General features: G+C 47.5%; 2 protein-coding genes across 7 annotated transcripts; both read right to left on the reverse strand.

Annotated features, from left to right (window-relative positions):
• Positions 1-3: 3 nt before the first annotated feature.
• LOC121308616 (kinesin-like protein KIF12) lies at positions 4-12,484 on the reverse strand. Of its 6 annotated transcripts, none has more exons than XM_041241098.1 (20): positions 8,193-12,484; positions 7,869-7,940; positions 7,451-7,529; positions 7,143-7,264; positions 6,839-6,914; positions 6,535-6,669; positions 6,091-6,226; positions 5,905-5,996; positions 5,023-5,167; positions 4,318-4,436; positions 3,843-3,947; positions 3,411-3,549; positions 3,114-3,234; positions 2,227-2,334; positions 2,030-2,144; positions 1,681-1,770; positions 1,457-1,594; positions 954-1,093; positions 596-777; positions 4-246 (listed from the first exon to the last, which is right to left on the reverse strand). In XM_041241098.1, exons 1-20 carry the CDS (start codon positions 8,210-8,212, stop codon positions 107-109), a joined length of 2,274 nt encoding a protein of 757 aa, XP_041097032.1. In that variant the 5' UTR covers positions 8,213-12,484; the 3' UTR covers positions 4-106. The 6 variants fall into 6 exon arrangements, with proteins under 6 accessions (XP_041097032.1, XP_041097035.1, XP_041097034.1 ...); XM_041241101.1 differs by having other exon boundaries at positions 1,681-1,749; positions 5,023-5,170; XM_041241100.1 differs by having other exon boundaries at positions 1,681-1,752; positions 5,023-5,170.
• Positions 12,485-12,582: 98 nt separating this feature from the next.
• scarf1 (scavenger receptor class F, member 1) lies at positions 12,583-18,059 on the reverse strand. The gene is made up of 11 exons (XM_041241096.1): positions 17,836-18,059; positions 17,213-17,274; positions 16,759-16,860; positions 15,986-16,514; positions 15,353-15,571; positions 15,078-15,206; positions 14,881-14,984; positions 14,672-14,789; positions 14,340-14,464; positions 14,120-14,257; positions 12,583-13,918 (listed from the first exon to the last, which is right to left on the reverse strand). The coding sequence occupies exons 1-11, from the start codon at positions 17,934-17,936 to the stop codon at positions 12,903-12,905; spliced, it is 2,643 nt and encodes an 880-aa protein (XP_041097030.1). The 5' UTR covers positions 17,937-18,059; the 3' UTR covers positions 12,583-12,902.
• Between the last annotated feature and the right edge of the window lie 86 nt (positions 18,060-18,145).

Raw genomic sequence — 18,145 nt, forward strand, 5'->3', positions numbered from 1 at the left:
GTGTGGATAGCTGTGTCTTTATTTGGAGAATTCCAGTTTACAATTGGGAGTCCCTGCAAAAAAAGGGAAAACAGCGACAGCTGGGAGATCTGCTGCAGGCCTGTTCTCAGGACGGGTGTTTGGTCCTGTCAGGCTGCCGTCTCTCTGCGTTGCCATGGCGCTCGTGCTCCCTGCTCATGTGACGAGGGTGTTCCTTCTTGACCTGTGCTGTGAACTCCTCGCGCTGTCTGTGTAGGGAAGGCTCTGCTGTGGGGGAATGGTAAAGCCCTTATAAAATACCTAAACCATTTCTATTAATGATTGAAACAAGACTATTAATGTGTATTAAGCCTTGTTTACATAGGTTTGACAAGAAAGAGGCTTCACTGCATTCAGAACAATTCAAATACTGCACACTGATCCCTTTTAACACATTGTAACTACAAAAGCATGTTGACTGCAGTTTGAGTCTGGGGCGACAGTGACAGAGCTGGTGTGTGAATAGAGTCCTCTAAAAGGGATTGCACTTTACTGCAGTGCAGTTCTGTTTAACCCAGGCTGCTGTTCACACTCCTGCCCTCTCCAGTACTGTATGTAAGCTGCTACTGTCCCGTACCTTTTGCCCTGCTGCCCCTGGGCTGCAGCGCTGCCGTCTCCAGGTGAGGGGGGCTGGGGAGCGGGGGGGCTGAGGGCAGCACCCTGTCCTGTGATCTCTGGGGAGGGGTGCGGCCTGGCTGGGTCCAAGTCTCCTTCATGAGCTGAAAGCGGTTTGCATAGCTGCCACTTGCTGCCTGGCTCCTTAGCGGAGGGGTACAGAAAAGTCATGACAATGACCCTTAGACAAAAGAGTAGTGCAGTGCAGTGTGACTGGGTTTTACTCCCTGTTTTACACTGGATTGATTTATTTTGCACATTTCATCAGCACTGAAGGTTTCGCTAAACAAGTGATCACAGAATTGAGGTTAAGCGCTCACTTTTTCCTCCGGGGCAGGATGGCTTCCACACTCTGCTGTTGACTCAGTGCAGGCCGGAGCTGCTGCAAGCCTCCCTGGGGATCAGGAGGGTGCTTTGCTTTGTCTTCGGGGATGAAGAATTCAATTGGTGGCAGCTCGACCTGGAGCAAGAGGCCAGGAGGTTGATCACGCAGGACAAACACAAAACTAGACAGCATGGGGCACTGTGTATTTACTGCTGTGATCCAGCAGGTGGCGCCAATACATTTGTGATTGTGCTGTTTTCGTAATCTTTACTTAAAAGGTATAGTATACCCCATACGCACATTTTTACATGTTTAAGATCGTGCATCTTACATTAAGCCATTGTTGAAGATATCAAGGTTACCTAAAACATCATATGAAAAAAAGGCAATCTCATTATTCTGTTCTAGGTTCCTGAACTAAGCATTTATAACATTCTACTGCTGCAAGTAGGAGCGTGCCTGTTAGTGTTTTCAGTGACTAGAATCTCCTATACACACCTGTCTGTGCTGGTCGGTCAGGCTAGCCCTTCCCCTGGGCGGGTCTAGTTGATCATGTGGGAGGGGATTCAGAGGGGCGGGGTCTTCCACAAACACAAAGGGGCGGGGTCTGGCGTACCACTCCGCCGGGTATAAGGCCTGTGTCCAATAGGAAAGCATTGATAGAATGGAATCCTTCACCCCAATCAAATTGGAGTTGTAAGTGATCCTGAGGCAGTCAGTACCTGTAAAGAGCTGTCAGAGGCACAGCCATGGCAGTGATGGCCAGGGTGACAGGGATAGACTGCAACTTGCTTCTGAAAGACACACTGATCCTATTAGAAAGTTAACAGTAGTTGTGAAGCTTGCCATGCTTTTCCCTCTATTTGCAATTGTATTACCATGGTTGCACATGCTTAGTTACACTTTGCAATGCTTTTACGGTGGGATACTGTAATAAAAGGGAATGTGCACCTCCACACAACTTATGGTGATGGATAGATATATTTCTTGGTATAACTTAACAGTTCCATTGCTGGACCAAAGTCTGGTCCCATAAGAGATGGGGTCAGCCAAACTTCTAATCCCGCTTACATGTCTGTGCAGAGGGGAGGAGAAGTGAGAGCACTGGCCACTGCTGCAGCTGCTCATGCTCTCAGTGGAGTGGCCTGATTGGATGCTACTAGTCAGTGGGGAGGAAGAGATCACCCTGCAGAGGAAAAGAAAAGCCTGAGTAAGAGCTCCCGCGATACCGTGCTTTTACCACGGGGCACTGCGGGAATCTCTCCTACCTCTCGAGGTCCCCCAGTTTGCGCATCAGCCTCCCGTTCTCTTGTGAGAGGATCTTCCTTGTCTGTCTGGAGCTCTCCTGACTGCTGAGCAGAGCGCTCCTCTCCTGCCTGTGCAGAGACACAGCAGAGGGTTACAACATCATCATCATCATCATCGTCATCATCATCATCATCAACGTCACCATCACCATCACTATCATCATCATCATCATCATCATCATCATCATCATCATCATCATCATCATCATCATCATCATCACCATCAATATCATCATCATCATCATCATCATCATCATCATCACCATCATCATCATCATCATCATCATCATCATCATCATCATCATCATCATCATCATCATCATCATCATCATCATCATCATCATCATCATCATCATCATCATCATCATCATCATCATCATCATCATCATCATCATCATCATCATCATCACCATCATCACCATCATCACCATAGGATGGGTAGCTGGATCATTAAGACAAGCCCCTCGTGTTCTCAGGAGAGTGGTGTAGTATTAGGATGGGTAGCTGGATCATTAAGACAAGCCCCTCGTGTTCTCAGGAGAGTGGTGTAGTATTAGGATGGGTAGCTGGATCATTAAGACAAGCCCCTCGTGTTCTCAGGAGAGTGGTGTAGTATTAGGATGGGTAGCTGGATCATTAAGACAAGCCCCTCGTGTTCTCAGGAGAGTGGTGTAGTATTAGGATGGGTAGCTGGATCATTAAGACAAGCCCCTCGTGTTCTCAGGAGAGTGGTGTAGTATTAGGATGGGTAGCTGGATCATTAAGACAAGCCCCTCGTGTTCTCAGGAGAGTGGTGTAGTATTAGGATGGGTAGCTGGATCATTAAGACAAGCCCCTCGTGTTCTCACCTCAGGGAGTCGTTCTCCCTCATGAACTCCTGCAGCAGGTCGAACAGGCTGTGCTCGAGGAAGGGAGGGACTCTCTTCAGGGCCTCGCCCGGCTCCACTCCCCCATGCTCGCTGCTGCAGACTGGGGAGGGGATCAGAGTGTTACCCTCAACAGAACCAGAAAACAACAAAACCATTCATCAACAGATCCTACTTATTCACTGAAAACTCACCTGCAACGAGGAATTGAGTTTCAGATATAAACAGTAAAGATCACTGCAGGCAACGACACAGTAAAGAGCAACAACAAAGACCTACTGCTGCCAGTTTCTCCGTTTTCCGGCCAGTGCTTCCTGCTGGCCACAGGAAGTTGGAGCTGTTGCCGTAGAAACAGGTTCTGCGTCCGCAGGAACTTGATTTCTCTCTCCAGACTGATCACCAGCCTCTCTTTCAAGTCCTGAAAGGACAGCAAAGAATCCTGGAAAACTGAGGAGAGCCCTGTGCAAGACTCTTCCAGCAGCGAAGGACTTTAAAGAACATCAGCATAGTGAAATAATTCACTCAATACTTACTTTCTTGCCAAAAATGTATTTGGCACCCATTTAACTTTGATATATCCTGTTGTGCTTCCTGAGGTGAATTGCATCATCAGTATATGCCGAAAGTCTGTCAGGCTTTCCCGTAGTTATTGACATGATTAAAAGTAATTTATACTCAGTGTTTTCCTTTGCTATCTTTGAGGTTCCTTACTCGTTTAGCCACAGGTCTGTTCTTGATCCTTTTGGCCCTGCTGGCGTACCGTAGCGTGTTCATGGTCTCCTGCAGGCTCACGGTTGCCGGGGAGATGCAGGCAATCTGGTCACAAAAAGGCGGGATATCAATACAGCTGACCGGCCACTTCACTAGCAGTATGGAATGGATTTATTCATTTTTCATTCGCGTTTTATACAAATTAATTTGTTGTATGTATAAACAATGTTGTATGTAAATGTATATTAACATACATTTCAGGACTGGTACTGATATAGTTCTTTATAAAATTAGTTTTTTTTTTCATTTTTCTCCCTCTAACTCAGCTTGTAATAATAACCTTGAACTTTGCACTGTATAAAATAATAATTATACAGTACAAGGTTAATGGTCGTTATTAAAAATGGTTGCCATCTCCAATTGGTCAGAGGCAAGAACAACATTACTTTGAACTCCAGCCAAAGGCAATGCTTACCATGAGTGTAACCCCGGACCCTCCCAGCGAATCAGCTAGCAGCTTGGTGAGCTTGCTGTCCCGGTAGGGGACGTGCCCCTCCCTTTTTCGGGAGTCCACGAGGGCCGAGATGCAGTTCCCTGTGCAAGGAGACATGAGAAGGAGCAGGACAGAATGTTTTTTTTTTTTTTTTTTACCGTTCCAGGAATTATTGACAAGCTATAGCGAAAAGCAATACATTTGGGGTGCGATTTTCAGTGTAAAATGCTTAACAGACTCACTGGTTAATAGAGCCATCTACTTATTCTAATTACAAATTGGGTTCCCCTTCCCTTTGATGTTGTCATTGTCTCTCCTTATGTGGACTTCCTTCAAGTAGTGCACCCTGATATCAAAATGAATGGAGCGCATTGAAACAGGACAGGATCATGCTTAGGATCCGACAATACAACACATCAGTATGTGTTCTGTTATTCCATGCTTGAATAAACCAGGGAATGACTATGTTAGAAAAACGCAGGAGTGCAAATGTGATCACATGAATTAATGACGATCTACCCTATAAATGGCAAAACTGTTTTTACATGGTGAAAACCTACACCATGGCCGATGTGCCTCTGCTTAATGTGTTGTCTCTTTTTATTAAAAAAGGCAGATTGTGTTGGTCAAGCTGCAGTGTAATGGCGCTCCATGGCTCCGTCCCGGCTCTGAGGTTCTCGCACCCACCCAAAGTGAGGAGGCTGCGGTTGATGTTTCCCGCCTCCTCCATCAGCTCCCCAGAGGAGCCCGTCTCCTTCACCCGCTCACTCCCTGCCAGGTCCACCATGCAAAGCTTGCCGTGTCTGGCCAGGTATCCCCCGCTTCCATCAGCCTGCTGGGGCAAAGCAAACAGACTCAGACTGCACTGATAAACTGGCTGTCTAGAGTTAGCAGATTCCCATTCATTGAAGCCGAAGCACTTCAAATAACTGTACATAATTACACAGTTATGATTTCAAAACCTCGGCTATATTTACTGCAGATCATAACTCACTGTTTTCTTTCTATTTGTCAGCTGACCATAAAGGCACAAAAAGCCAGGTTAGAAAAATGAGATCATCTTTTACCATTCAAACACGCGATAGAAACAATACCTTTTATTTATAGAGCTTTTCTCAGACCCAAAGCAACAGTACAAACAAGCAATATACAAATGAACGCATGAATTAATTTCTCAGCAGAAGACAAAAATGATCTTAACTGGGCAATGTTACAGAAATGAAAGAATGGCAGTTATATTTCTAACACGAGCTTCAAACGATAAGGTGGAATTGAAAATAACACCCAAGTTGAGGTGCAGCTCTAATGCCAGTGCCTTCCACAGCTAAACTAAAATCAAGGACCTTGCGCAGCAGCTGCTGGGAGCCAATTATAAAATGGAACAAACGCTGCTCGGAAACAAAGGGAACGAGAGCTTATCTGCCACCTGGGGACTTCCTGGAATGAACATTCTATTCTGACATAATCGTGACATCATCCACAGAGTTCTTGTGTACATCCAAAAAAAATAAAAATAAATTCTCTATAGATCGCTCTCTATATATATGTGAGGTTCTGTGCTTGTCTCACCGCCTCGCTCTCGATGTAGACGGTGAAGATTGAGTGGCTGCGGCTCGACTGCTGGTTCTGGGAGTGAGCGGAGGTCTGCCTGCTCCCAATACCTGAGGGAGAGGAGGGAGGGGAGAGGGTGAGGCAGGCAGGCAGGCAGGCAGACAGACAGGCAGACACGCAGGCAGGCAGGCAGGCAAGCGTTACCTCCCTCCAGCAGTGCCATGACGCTGTCGAGGCTCTCGAACTCCACGTTGGACAGGTTCTCCACATAGAAGCCGGCGTTTTTGCTCCAGCGGACGCTCAGCGAGTCGGTCAGGCCAGGGTTTAAGAGATCTCGTACCTGGAGAGGCAGGAGGAGAGGGAGAGAGGGAGTGAGGGAGGGAGGGAGAGAGGGGGTGAGTGCAGAACACAGCAACACAACTGGAGCCCCAGAGCGCACTGCCTCAGTGAAAAAGCACCGGTCAAAAAGATATTATCAAGAGAACGTCCCTGGCTAAGGAATACTGCACCACGAACTTCCAATCCAAGCAGCTTACTGTGTACCTCTCAGGGTGTCATGCAGTTTCACAATATAACGTCAAAGAACCCCTCTTACAGAACACTCAGGCACCCGTACTCAGCTCAGCCCGCTTTACCAGTGATCAGTACCTGCTCATTGTAGATCTCCAGGTAAGAGGCACTGAGCACGAAGTCACCCTCCTCAGCCTGCACCCTGTCCAGGAGATAGGCGAACGATCTCTGCATCAGACCGTAGAAACTGCGGTCCCTCAGGCTGGCCGAGAACTGGAGGACAAAATGGACAAGGCTGGCCTGTAGCAGCACTGGAAAAACACCCGGACCATGGAATCATGTAATAGGTAGTAGTTCCCAACAGGTGGTGCTGTGGAGCTACACAGAGAGGTCAGAGTGGATAAAGCAGCCAGGATAGGGGTCAGGTTGAGAAGCTGCTTACCAGGCAGTGAGGCCCCGTTATTGTGTAAGTCTTTCCAGAGCCTGTCTGCCCGAAACCAAGGACTGTGCAAGAGAACCTACAAGGGAAAGAAATGAACACTAATACCCATGATAGTAATAATAAGCGTTACCCTGGCAAACCTAGTGAAACACAACCCTTTCATGCACGGCAGCCTTATATGGGGACGGATTTTTTTAAAAATTGAAAAAAATATATCATGTGTCCAAAACTGCTTTTTTGTCCCCCAGCAATTTTTAATATTTCATCCAGGTTTTGAGACCACGTTTCTGGCAGCCAGCTTTACCCGTCAGCGGCGAGGTCGATGAGCTTCTTCACCCCGCACTGCTCGAAGACCTCGTGCTGCGAACACCCGGCTTCGAAAACCGTGTCAAAGGTGAAGGCCCGTTCCTGCGCTCCCTTGTTCACCTTCAAGGAAAAAGAAAACTGGCTTACATGGGCATAAAACAAAAAATACCCCCCCTCATTTCAGAACACCAGCTGTGCTTGAGAAGAGGGCTTGAAGGCTCGGAAGAAAACTTCCCCTCCAAAAGGGCTAACTTCAACCCAACAATGCGTCTGACGTGTTTCAAGGACAAAGCCAGCCTCACTCACCAGTATGGTCCGCTGGCCAGGGCAGTACAGTACTCCCTGGTCCCCTTGACTGAGCTCCGTGCTGTTAAGAGGCCTCACCCTGACACACACACACACAAAGGGGAGACATGCGTTACACAACAAGGCTCCTGTTGTTGTAAACTTCATCCACAATGCTGCATTGCATTTCTGTTCAAGTTATTAATTAAACTAATTACTGCCTCAAGAATAGAGCCTTTTTTTGTTTTTGACTTCCTTTTTTTTTTGCAAAGACATAACAAAGTGCAGTGGAGCATAACATGGGTGAAACATTGAGGTATAACACATTGTAAAATCTTAAGAAGCCTGCTACAGTACAGCGGTAAATGCAAAGTATAACCAGCTGCAAGATTAGCAAAGTGATTTGGTAAAGTTTTCTACGTGCTTTGCTGTACCCTACCTGACGGCTACCAGGACACTGGACTCGTCACCTCCTGCATCCCCTCTCACATCCCCACTCTCCAGCGCTTCTCTGGAACAGACGCACACAGAGCTTTGTATTGAGGTTTTACAATTACTGTCAGCTGCAGAGGGGGGAGAGCCACACAATTGCTCAACCACCTCACTTCAGAAAATTCAGTTTTTTCAGTGGTAGAGAACATACATTAAGTACAATGAGGGAATATTTGAACCCCTGTATATATTACTGTATTAGCCCTCTGCTGCAGCCCACCATAGAAATAAACACAGAAATAAGAGAAGACAGCCATCTCATGGCCATTACCCAGAGGGGATGAACAACATCAGTTTTCAGCCTCGAAGAACGTGCTGTATGGCTCCCAGGCAGCTCAAACACTCAGTACCACATCCTTTGCTGTGTGCCCTCTCTCTCGCTCCCTCTCTCCCTCTCTCGCTCTCTCTATAACTCTCTCTCTCGCGCTCTCCTGAGTTAGCCTTACCTGCTGCGCAGAACCTCAGTGACGCAACAATCAATCAGAACTCTGGGGAGGCTGAGAGTTAACCCTTGAACTGCCAGACTTCACATGACATTTTAACAGTGTATATTTAATAGAAAAAGTAAAAGCAGTTAAAGGGTTAAACATTCAAATATTTCTCTGCTGACCCTTTCCTGCCCCCGCAGGTTCCAGCCGGCTGGACGTAGCCTTGAGCTGCCAAACCCCCAGCCCCTGGTCACTCATTAACCACCCTGTTGCTTGGCCTCTTTGCTGGGCACTGCCAAGCTCTTTGAAATGGGTGCAGGAATGCGATGCTATGACTAGCACACTAATTATTCAGGGTAATTAATAACCTGCCCACAGACAAAAGAAGGCTGTTTAGAATCTTTATTAGATTGCATTTTAGACAGGAATATTGACTGAGCGGGGTCGATGCATTAATCAAAATGCCATCAAAATGTCTTCTTTTTGATGTTAATTCAGCTCAAGATTTTCCCCATTCATCATGTGAACTTTCTACCAGCTGAACAATGAATGGAGTTTCACCCTAAAATATGTGTGATGAATTAATTACTGCTCCTTAAAACAAGAGGTGAAGATTAGTTCTGATTGTGACTGACAAGCTAAAACAAGTACCGTGTATTAATTAACAAAGTAGCCATGATCACTGGATCAGCTTTAAAGAAAGATCTGAACAACATCTATGCAAAAACTGTGAAACAGCAGTTTTAATTGCAATGACCTTTATTTTTCTTTGGCACATCTTACAGCTTTTGCAAGGAGTTCAGCTCAGTAACTAATAATGTGACCCCGCCTTGGCGCTGGTTTAGTTCTCTGCTTGGTCACAGGACCTCTACCTAACATTGGGTTGGGCCACTGTTTGCCCTGATCACAGCCCTGACACGATGTGACACAAACAAGAAGGAATTTCAAGGGATGTTAACATTGAGCTCATTAGCATTGCTTGCAATTTGTGCAGAGAGACAGGCAGAGGACCGTGATGAGAAATGAACCGTTCAAGTTCATCCCGCACATGCTCGACAGGATTAAGATCCTGGAATTGCGGTTGCCATGGAAGATGCGCCTCAAGAAATTAGCGCTCAATCCTGACACAGTGGATGGGTGCATTGAAAAGTAGCTATAAACTAGCCATCAGAGTACAAGCGCAGAACACTTGGGTAGACGTGATCCTAAACTTCAGCCTTCCAGAGTAATCAAGAGATCCAGGGACTACCAGGAGAACATGCCCCACCCCAGGGGCAATACCAAATCAATCCTATTAATCTAGCCAGGCAGTGAATTAAAAACACAACCTCGATCTTCAAATACAAAAATGTGAGTTATTTCCTTCTCAGTCTGGTATTGCAATGCTGTGCTTCAGGCTGACAGGTCATAAAAAGTGATTGAAATCCCAAGTCCTTTGTGCATTGTTTATTAAAATAACTATTGTGAAACATTACTGACGAATGTATTAAAGCAAGTCCTAATGCAGAAGGAATTTGGCCAGTATTGTATTTTTTGTTATTATACACAATTGAATCACATGAGATGGTCATGCGTTTTTTTTTTGTTTTGTTTTTTTTAGAAGGTTGAATTGAATTGTGAATTTCTAGTTAAATAAAGCAGTCATAATGATAATGATAATAATACTCAAATGATCAGGTGCCAGCCATACATGCTAATCCCTGCATGCTTGTTATCTGAATCTTATCTTTCATTTCAATAACTGAACACCTACATATAAAGCAACTCATGAGTGTAACTCATTGCCCTTTTCTATTAGAGACACAATGACTGCTGCCGCTGCTGAACCAGGCAGATGCATGCAGGACACAAACGAACAACAACATCGGGAGGAAGTGGAATAGAGGCACGAGACGGTGATAAACACCCATCAGGAAACTCCGATCTGCCGAAGGGAAACTCCTGTGAGCTCCGCACGGACACATCTTGAGGTTAGAACTTCTAACAAGTTTAAGGGCTGGGCTGGCGAGGGACAGAGTTCAAAGCGTCTGCCCAGTCATTCAGCTCTACCCTCCAGTCCACACTTCCTCCCTGACCCCTGGCCCCCAATGCGGCCGATCTCCTCAGCTCTAACTAGGGTTACCATGTGGCTCCATGTGCACCAGGGCAGTGAGGGGCAGTTCAGGCTTTTCAACACACACCCCAATGCATTCTGGTATTACCTGTCTCAGGTGCCTTTCACAGCAGGACTACACTTACCAGAATGCATTGCGGTGTGAGTTGAAAAGCCTGACCTGTCCCAAACTTTCCTAGTGTCCATGGAGCCACACGGTAACCCCAGCTCTAACCACTAACCCAACCGTGTCCCAACCGCTCAGCTCTAACCACTAACCCAACCCCTCAACTCAAACCACTGGCTCAAATCTTTCATTTAACCAGATTTTAAAGCAGTTCTCTGCTTGTTTCACACCTTGTAACCAGCAGAAAGCCCTTCCAGGAGTTGCCCATGCCTGCTCTAGGCCATACTGGGTTCCTTGGCTATTTGTAGTGCTCTGAAAGGTGAGGGTTTTTTTTTTCCTGTAATCACTGCTGAGTCAGGAGGTAGGAAACAAGATAACAAACCCAGAGAGGAAACAGGCGGGGGCCTGATGCGGCTGATAAGCATCATGAACAGACCTTCAAATAACACAAAGCCAGCCTCCACACAAAACTAACAACCTCCAACACTGAGCCGTGTGTGTGTGTGTGTGTGTGCGTGTGTGTGCGCGTACATGCGCCCCACAGCAAAAGCACAGCACAGTGCAATAAAGCTTAGTGAAAGCATTGTAAAGCCTAGAGAGAAATGGTAAAGCATAGCAATAAACAGAGTAAACTATGGTGAGTGTGGTGGATTTTGTGAGACATTTAGGTCAGGTTACAAAAAGGAGTGTGTTTGTGTGTGTGTGAAAGAAACAAGAAACTGTTAATTTCAGTACCAAATGCTTCTGTGTTCCTAAATGAACTTTGGCGCTGATTGCGATGCTGTAACTGGGCTGGTAAGATTACTATTTTTTATTTGTCATGAAACAGTACAAAGTCCTGAATTCTAAATATAAAGATCAATCACACTTATAAAGTTACCCAGTGCTCGCAAAAAAAAAAAAAAAAGCCGACAAGCTGGCTTTGTGTGTTATAATAGACTAAAGCCAATAGTCACCTTGACTTGTGCGATCTTCAAATTAGGGAAGCGTGTTTATTAAGAGGTGGATGCTTTTGGATGTTTTGGTGTTCAGATGAACCGATGGCATGCACAGTTTAAAGAACGGAACACGTAGTCCTGGGCGTGGAATTGTGGCAGGGGCTCCTTTGTTCTGAGACTGTGACGCACAGGCAATGAATAACAGTGTTGCTATTAACCCTCCAACTGCACCTAGAAACCATTTACTGCTCCTTGCAGGGGTGTACAGCAGGAGGCTACGGGAATCACTGCTTTTAATTCCCAAACGTGTATTTCCACTGGAAAAAATCTGTTCTAAAATATGCAATATAATACAATATAACCACACTGTACTGCACAAACCAGAATGGGAAAACAGAAAACTGGTGATCTATCAAATTGAATTGTTTCTTCTTCTTCTTCTTCTTCTTCTTCTTCTTCTTCTTCTTCTTCTTCTTCTTCTTCTTCTTCTTCTTCTTCTTCTTCTTAGTTTGTGTTCAAAATTGAAATCCATGTTAGAGATTGTTTAGTTCAACTCATTAAACCTCTAAGGAATGGCACTCCAGGACTGGAATTGGTTCTGGTTCTCAGCATGTACAGAATGGATTGTAACAGAGTGAAGTGGGTTAGCATCTTGTGACCCTGCATTATCCCTCAGGGAAATGGGACACTCTGATATATACTTATCTGTAATTGCTGCCTGCTCTAATAAACGAGACTTACTTAACTGTCTCTAAAGCCTTTCCTATAAAATGAATGAATAATAGGCGATCCCTGGTATGTAGACATGGGAATCAATTAATTATGATGTTAGTTCATTGGGTTACAGGACAGTATATGAAACGTGTGTCCTGCTGACAGCCCAAAACTCTGATGTCATAGGCATGACAAAATAGCTCTAAATTTTACAGTGACATCACATGACAGTAATGTATTTGCTGCAATGTGTTAAATGACCAGTAGATGGCGTCGGTGTTTATGCTCCATATTGTCCAGCTGCTCGATTAAAGCATTTAACCAATGTTGAGTAAACATATATACACACATACAGAGATAACTGCATGATCATTATGTATTTGTATTTGATAACAGTGAAAGAACCACAAAAATATATACTCCTTAGAAAAAAGATAGTACTAGTAAACGTAATTTGGTTTCTATGTTATAATCACAGCTGAAGTCGTATCAGTCCTGACTCTAGAATGAATCTGGCACTGGATCTTGTTTAAAAAGAGCACTCCATTAAACCACTTGAATTTACAAAATCCCACTAAAATAGCCACAGTTTTACCGATCACCTATATATATATGGTTTCCAATAAATCCACGTTAAAAGTGATATTCTCATATTCTTATTTTTTGTATTGGTATCTGGTGCCTATTTAAAGCACGCCACATTTTCATATTTGGGTGCCTCGTGGTCGCTGTCATTTTGGCTGGCTGTGCCCAGATAGTCCTGCTCTGTGCCGCCTTCTGGGTTCTGATCACATGACTGGCTGCCCACCATCTCCTGCCCTGTTCCTGCCTCCTCTCCCGACGTCATCACGCCATTCCCGAGAGTGGAGGAGGAGGGAATCAGCGGCTCATTTTCTGTAGCATCCTCCTGTACACTGGTTGCGGAACCCGTGGCATTTAAAGGCTTGACCTGGGTTCTAGTCGGCTTCATAGGACTCTCATCGGAGGTTGAAGAGTCGGCAGCCCCTTGCTGCCAGGGGCCGGCCCTGGCTCCCAGCTTCCTCCTGGGCGGTTTGGAGATACTGTCCCCCTTGCCTCTGGGCTTGCTGGCTGCATCTTTGTGCTGCTGAAGGCTTCCCAGCCTCCTCAAGACCGCCTGGACAGGACCCTCCTTGCTGGACTCAGCCTGAGGCTTGGAGGGGTATCCGGCTCCCCCCGCCATCACGCACACAGTAGAGATTTTCTCAGGGCTGCCACTCTCTTCTGAAACTGGCTCCTCTGTAATCTGCTGCGCAGCGGCGTCTCTCATGCCGTTGGACATTGTCCGTCTCCTGGCTGGTTTGAGGTGGCTTGCTGTCTCATCTGCCTGCTCCGGATTGGCTCTGAGGATTTCTGTGCTCTCGTACAGTTGGCTGTCCTCGCCCTGTGCTGTCTCCTCCCCCACTCCTTCTCCTGCAGAGGGCTGTGATTGGATGGTGAGGAGCTTGGGGATACCCCAGGGGGTTTTGGGCTTGCTGTTTATGTTCGGGATCTCGGTGGCCCCGAACTTGGTGCCCTCTGCGAAGGAGACAGAGGGCCGCTTGGCCTTGGCGATGCTGGAGGTGCGGGGGATGGCGAAGGGCTGAGACACGTCCTCCGCATTGAAGGCAGAGGCATCGTGGAAGATGTTGCACTTGGAGCTCATTTCCTGGAACTCCCCTCCGGCCACTGTGGCGATATCTGCCAAGAAAAACAAAGAGTTCCTGTCAATACATTTTTGTTAGGTCTTTGAATGCAAACAGCAGGGGCCGGTCTGAGATAGAGCTTACTGGATAGATCTGAGTTGGGAGCAGAGGGTCTTGGAAGCAGTGTGGCCTTGTAATTGTAATTGATGGACTGGGAGGTCTGGTGGTAATAATGCAGAGCTGTGTGTTGTTTTACCTTCTTTCGGAGGGAGGCAGTAAACAGGTCCCCCGTCTTCGCTGTCGAAGGAGGAGAAGGAGTTCTCGGATGCCCAGCCCGCAGAGGGGGGCTCGATGAAGCTGTGGTTGAAGGTAACCTCAGCATCGTGGTGGGACACTGCAGAGAAACAAGTCCATTACAGCCTGCAACCACCGGGAGGCGCGCTGCTCTATCACCAAATGCAAGTCCCTGCTCTTACCAGTGACCCGGGGCAAGGTAGAGGACCCCAGGGAGAAGCAAGGGACTGCTGAGCTCAGGTTCCCTAGAACCCCGTGGACATGGTGCTTCATTCTAGCCAAGGGACCCCCGTCAGCAACCGCCAGCCTGAATGACAACAAATCCATGATAATAATAACTCACTGTTGAAGCAACAGAACAACAGAAGCCTTCAGCATGATTGCAAACCCCATGACATAGTAAAGGAGATGTTAACAGCAATTGAAATGACATCTGAAGGCAGTGGCTCTTTAAATCTGAGGATGATTGCAGCCTCAGAAAGATGGCAGCATTTTGAATGCAGGAGGGCCTCACCTGTCTTTGGGCTCATGCTGGCTCCCTCCTCCACAGCAGCAGCAGCAGGTGAGCAGCATCAGGATGAGGAGGAGGGGGGTGAGGACTCCAGCGATGAGCGTGCCACGGCCCCCCGACCCTGGAAAACAAGCGACGATTGTCATGTGAGTTTCCAATCTAGACTCTCTCACTGTTACATAATGAAGTGGTCGCATTGGTCAGGAACTCACTGTAGTGGCAGCCTCCGGTCACCAGGTGGCAGGAGTCTCCGTAGCAGTCACACGGGGTCGAGCAGTTTACTCCATAGAATGCACCTGTGCAGGTAGCATTGCAGCTGGAGAGACACGCAGCTATGTTAAAAAAAAAACATACTGTACTGTGACAATGCCTTGCTCTAAATGTCCTCTAGTGCTTAGCATCGTCTTACCTGTCACCCTGGTAACCAGGCTCACAGATGCAGCTTCCTGTCACATGATCACATTGTCCATGGTTACAGGGGGAGCACTCAAACCGGCAGTGGGCTCCATACAGCCCCTCAGGACACTGGGAGTCACACCTGCAGACAGACCAACAAGAAAGAGGGTCAGAGAGGACTTCACCTTTAAGAGGGCAAAGGGGAGATGTAACAGCATTCAGCCACTGAGTAGTGCACAAAAAGACTTTAAAACAACAGAAATCGCTGGCATCCCCTCCGTGTGTCACCTTGGTCCGATCCAGCCCGGGTCACAGTGTGAGCAGTTTCCTGTCACAGGGTCGCAGGGCTCCCCGTTCCGGCAGCGAGGGCATTCCAACTTGCAGCCATCCCCGTGGTAACCGTGCGGACAGATCTGGTCGCAGCGGGTGCCGTTCCAGCCAGGCTCGCAGGCCACACAGAACCCGTCCGTCGGGGAGCATGGCTGGGCCTGCCTGCACCGGCCACACCTGACAGAGAGAGAGGGGGGGGGGGGGGGGGGGTCAGCGCACAGCAGGCTCAATACAGAACAATAGGAAACAATCTACAACACTGCAACCACTGTGATATATTAGAAATGTAAGACAAAGCAGATGATGGGAACATTCAAAGATAATGCTTACAACTGGGATGGGAATAAGACTCCTATTGCATAGCAGTTACACCCATTCCAGGTTTTACTATGAGCTTGATTAGACACAGTGGGCAGAGGAAACAAGCTCAGGTGATTCTCATTGAACTCACAGTAAAATCAGGAATGGATCAGACTGCAACTTCCATACTTCATTGCTTACACGATGTTGGGAAGTGTGCCCAGTTGCTAAAAAAGATATATGTTGTGAACTGTGAATGCAGTTCAATGCGTAACATCCCCCAAACCCTACCTGTTCTGGCACTGGTTGCCGTAGAAACCGGCGGAGCACCGTTCACTGCAGGTGGGGTTCTGGTACCCCGGTTGACAGACGCACCCCCCGGTGGTGGGGTCACACACCCCCCCATGCCGGCAGTCACAGAGACGGTCGCAGAGAGGCCCCCACCACCCAGCCGTGCACTGGCAGGTGCCTGTGTCCTGGTCACAGGGGGAGTGGGGGCAGTTACACAGCAAGCTGCACTTCTTGCCCCAGTAACCCTGGTGACACAGGCACCTCCCAGTGGCGGGGGCACAGGTGGAGCTGGCAGGCTGGCACTGGCACGGCTTGTTGCAGGCCAGTGCAAACCAGCCAGGCTCGCAGGTGCAGTTCCCATGGAGGGGGTCACAGCGGCCGTGCCGCCCACAACGGCAGGGGTGCTGGCACAGGGAGCCCCAGCGGTTGGGGTTGCAGGTGCACTGGCCAGTCACGGGGTCGCATCGCCCGTGGGGGTGGCACGCACAGAACTCCTTGCATTCGGGGCCCCAGTACATGGTGGGACAGCCTGCACGGGAGGAACAGAAAGAGACATGCGTTTAGCCTTCAATGGGGAACTCCAGGCTACCTCTGAAATGTATAGCATTAGCTATGCCTGTTACTGCCTGCTCTGCTCTTTAGCCTAGCGACTGCTCCATATGGCTGCAGTTGTATTATACCAACATGCTGATCATTGCATGCACAGCGGCATTGGATCTGCCAGGCTTAACGCTGATTAAATAACATTGCTGTGATGAGCAACAATGACTCACGAGTCTTGCAGTTCGGTCCGTAGTAACCATGCTTGCAGCGGCAGAACCCAGGCTTCACACACACCTCATCCTCCCCGCACGCGCTGGCTCCTTCACACAGGGCTGGGAAACAGCAACACCAAGTTACAACACACAGTGCAAGAGGGTCTCTACCCCAGCACGCTTTGACGCCATCACTTATTTAGCGAAGGCAACAGCTGGCACACTGAAGAGCATCGGGCTTGAGTGTATAAAACACGAGGTGTGTTTGAACTTAACATGGAAATCAACCAAGCAAACCATGCCGTGACAAGTACATTCATAGGATATTTTTAGCAGCTTTCCGAGTCCTGTAGGAGCACCCGTCCTTGCTAGGAGTTCTTCACTTTCCCGGCTCTGAGCTTCGACTGGGGCAGTACTGTTGGGGCTACCCCTCTCCTCATCACTCTTTCTCTGAATGAGGTTTGATACTCACGGACTGGGCAGTCTGTCCCCTGCTGCTTCCACCCAGGACAGCACCCCAGAGCTGCGGACTCACTGCGGCAAGGACAGAACGACATCAGGAACATTTCAGTATTGACTCCTAATAGAGGCATTGTATCGATGCCCATGTTTAGTAGATATGAAAGTGCATCTAGGTACTTGCTGTTTGTACAGTAGATTCATTATTATTTGTTTCTACTATTTGAGAAGCTAGAGTAAGGAGCAGAGCTCTGTACGGTGATCACCAGAACTGATCCATTTTTATAATAACAGAATCAGCCACATTCACAATGAAACACATTGAAACGCAGCTAACATTTATTGTTGAATATATCTCTATGCATGCTTACATATATTAACCCTTTCATGCATTCAATAGTTTAAAAAATGAGTTTTGGACCATTTTGTTCCATTGCTTTATATGGGGAAAAGTGGCATCTTCATATAAGGATATCATGCATTTGCATCTTCCATATGTTCCCATATAAAGACTAGATTTTTTTTTATCTGTCCCCATGCGTGAAAGGGTTAAAGCTGCATGTCACTAATGTTCAGACTCTTTCGCTGCTGTATCCTCATTGCCCAAATACAAACACACTCTTCAGTGAATGGTACCTCTCTCCCTGACAGACATTCCTTCCCTTCGGATCCAGCTCCTGGGAATCGCAGGATAAAAAGCAGAACCACACACAAAGACCGACTGGAAGAACCCTCATCCTGGCCCAGCCCAGCTCTCCTGCTCCCTGTCCCAGATCAATCCCAGTTCAAACCCTGGGGTTTGAATCCAGTAGAGGAGGTTATGGAACTCTCTCTCTCTCTGACTGCCTCTCTAGCTGTCTGGCTGTCCTCGTACCGCTTCCTCTACTTGCTTCCTGGGGAAGTGAGGGCTGCTTCCTTCAATTCAAACTGGAGCACTGCCTCCTGG

Source organism: Polyodon spathula, unplaced genomic scaffold (genome assembly GCF_017654505.1).
Source record: "Polyodon spathula isolate WHYD16114869_AA unplaced genomic scaffold, ASM1765450v1 scaffolds_764, whole genome shotgun sequence".
Taxonomy (NCBI): Eukaryota; Metazoa; Chordata; class Actinopteri; order Acipenseriformes; family Polyodontidae; genus Polyodon; species Polyodon spathula.

Excerpts from the sequence above, each read along its gene's own strand:
- LOC121308616 (XM_041241097.1), bottom strand. The coding sequence starts at position 8,212 with ATGTTGTTCATCCCCTCTGG. Across the intron at positions 7,530-7,868 it reads AGTGTCCTGGTAGCCGTCAG|GGTGAGGCCTCTTAACAGCA; the intron begins GTAGGGTACAGC and ends TGTGTGTGTCAG. Across the intron at positions 1,595-1,680 it reads CCTCTGACAGCTCTTTACAG|GCCTTATACCCGGCGGAGTG; the intron begins GTACTGACTGCC and ends TATTGGACACAG.
- scarf1 (XM_041241096.1), bottom strand. The coding sequence starts at position 17,936 with ATGAGGGTTCTTCCAGTCGGTCTTTGTGTGTGGTTCTGCTTTTTATCC. Across the intron at positions 14,790-14,880 it reads GACCGGAGGCTGCCACTACA|GGTCGGGGGGCCGTGGCACG; the intron begins GTGAGTTCCTGA and ends CTTGTTTTCCAG. Across the intron at positions 14,258-14,339 it reads TACCTTGCCCCGGGTCACTG|TGTCCCACCACGATGCTGAG; the intron begins GTAAGAGCAGGG and ends GTTTCTCTGCAG.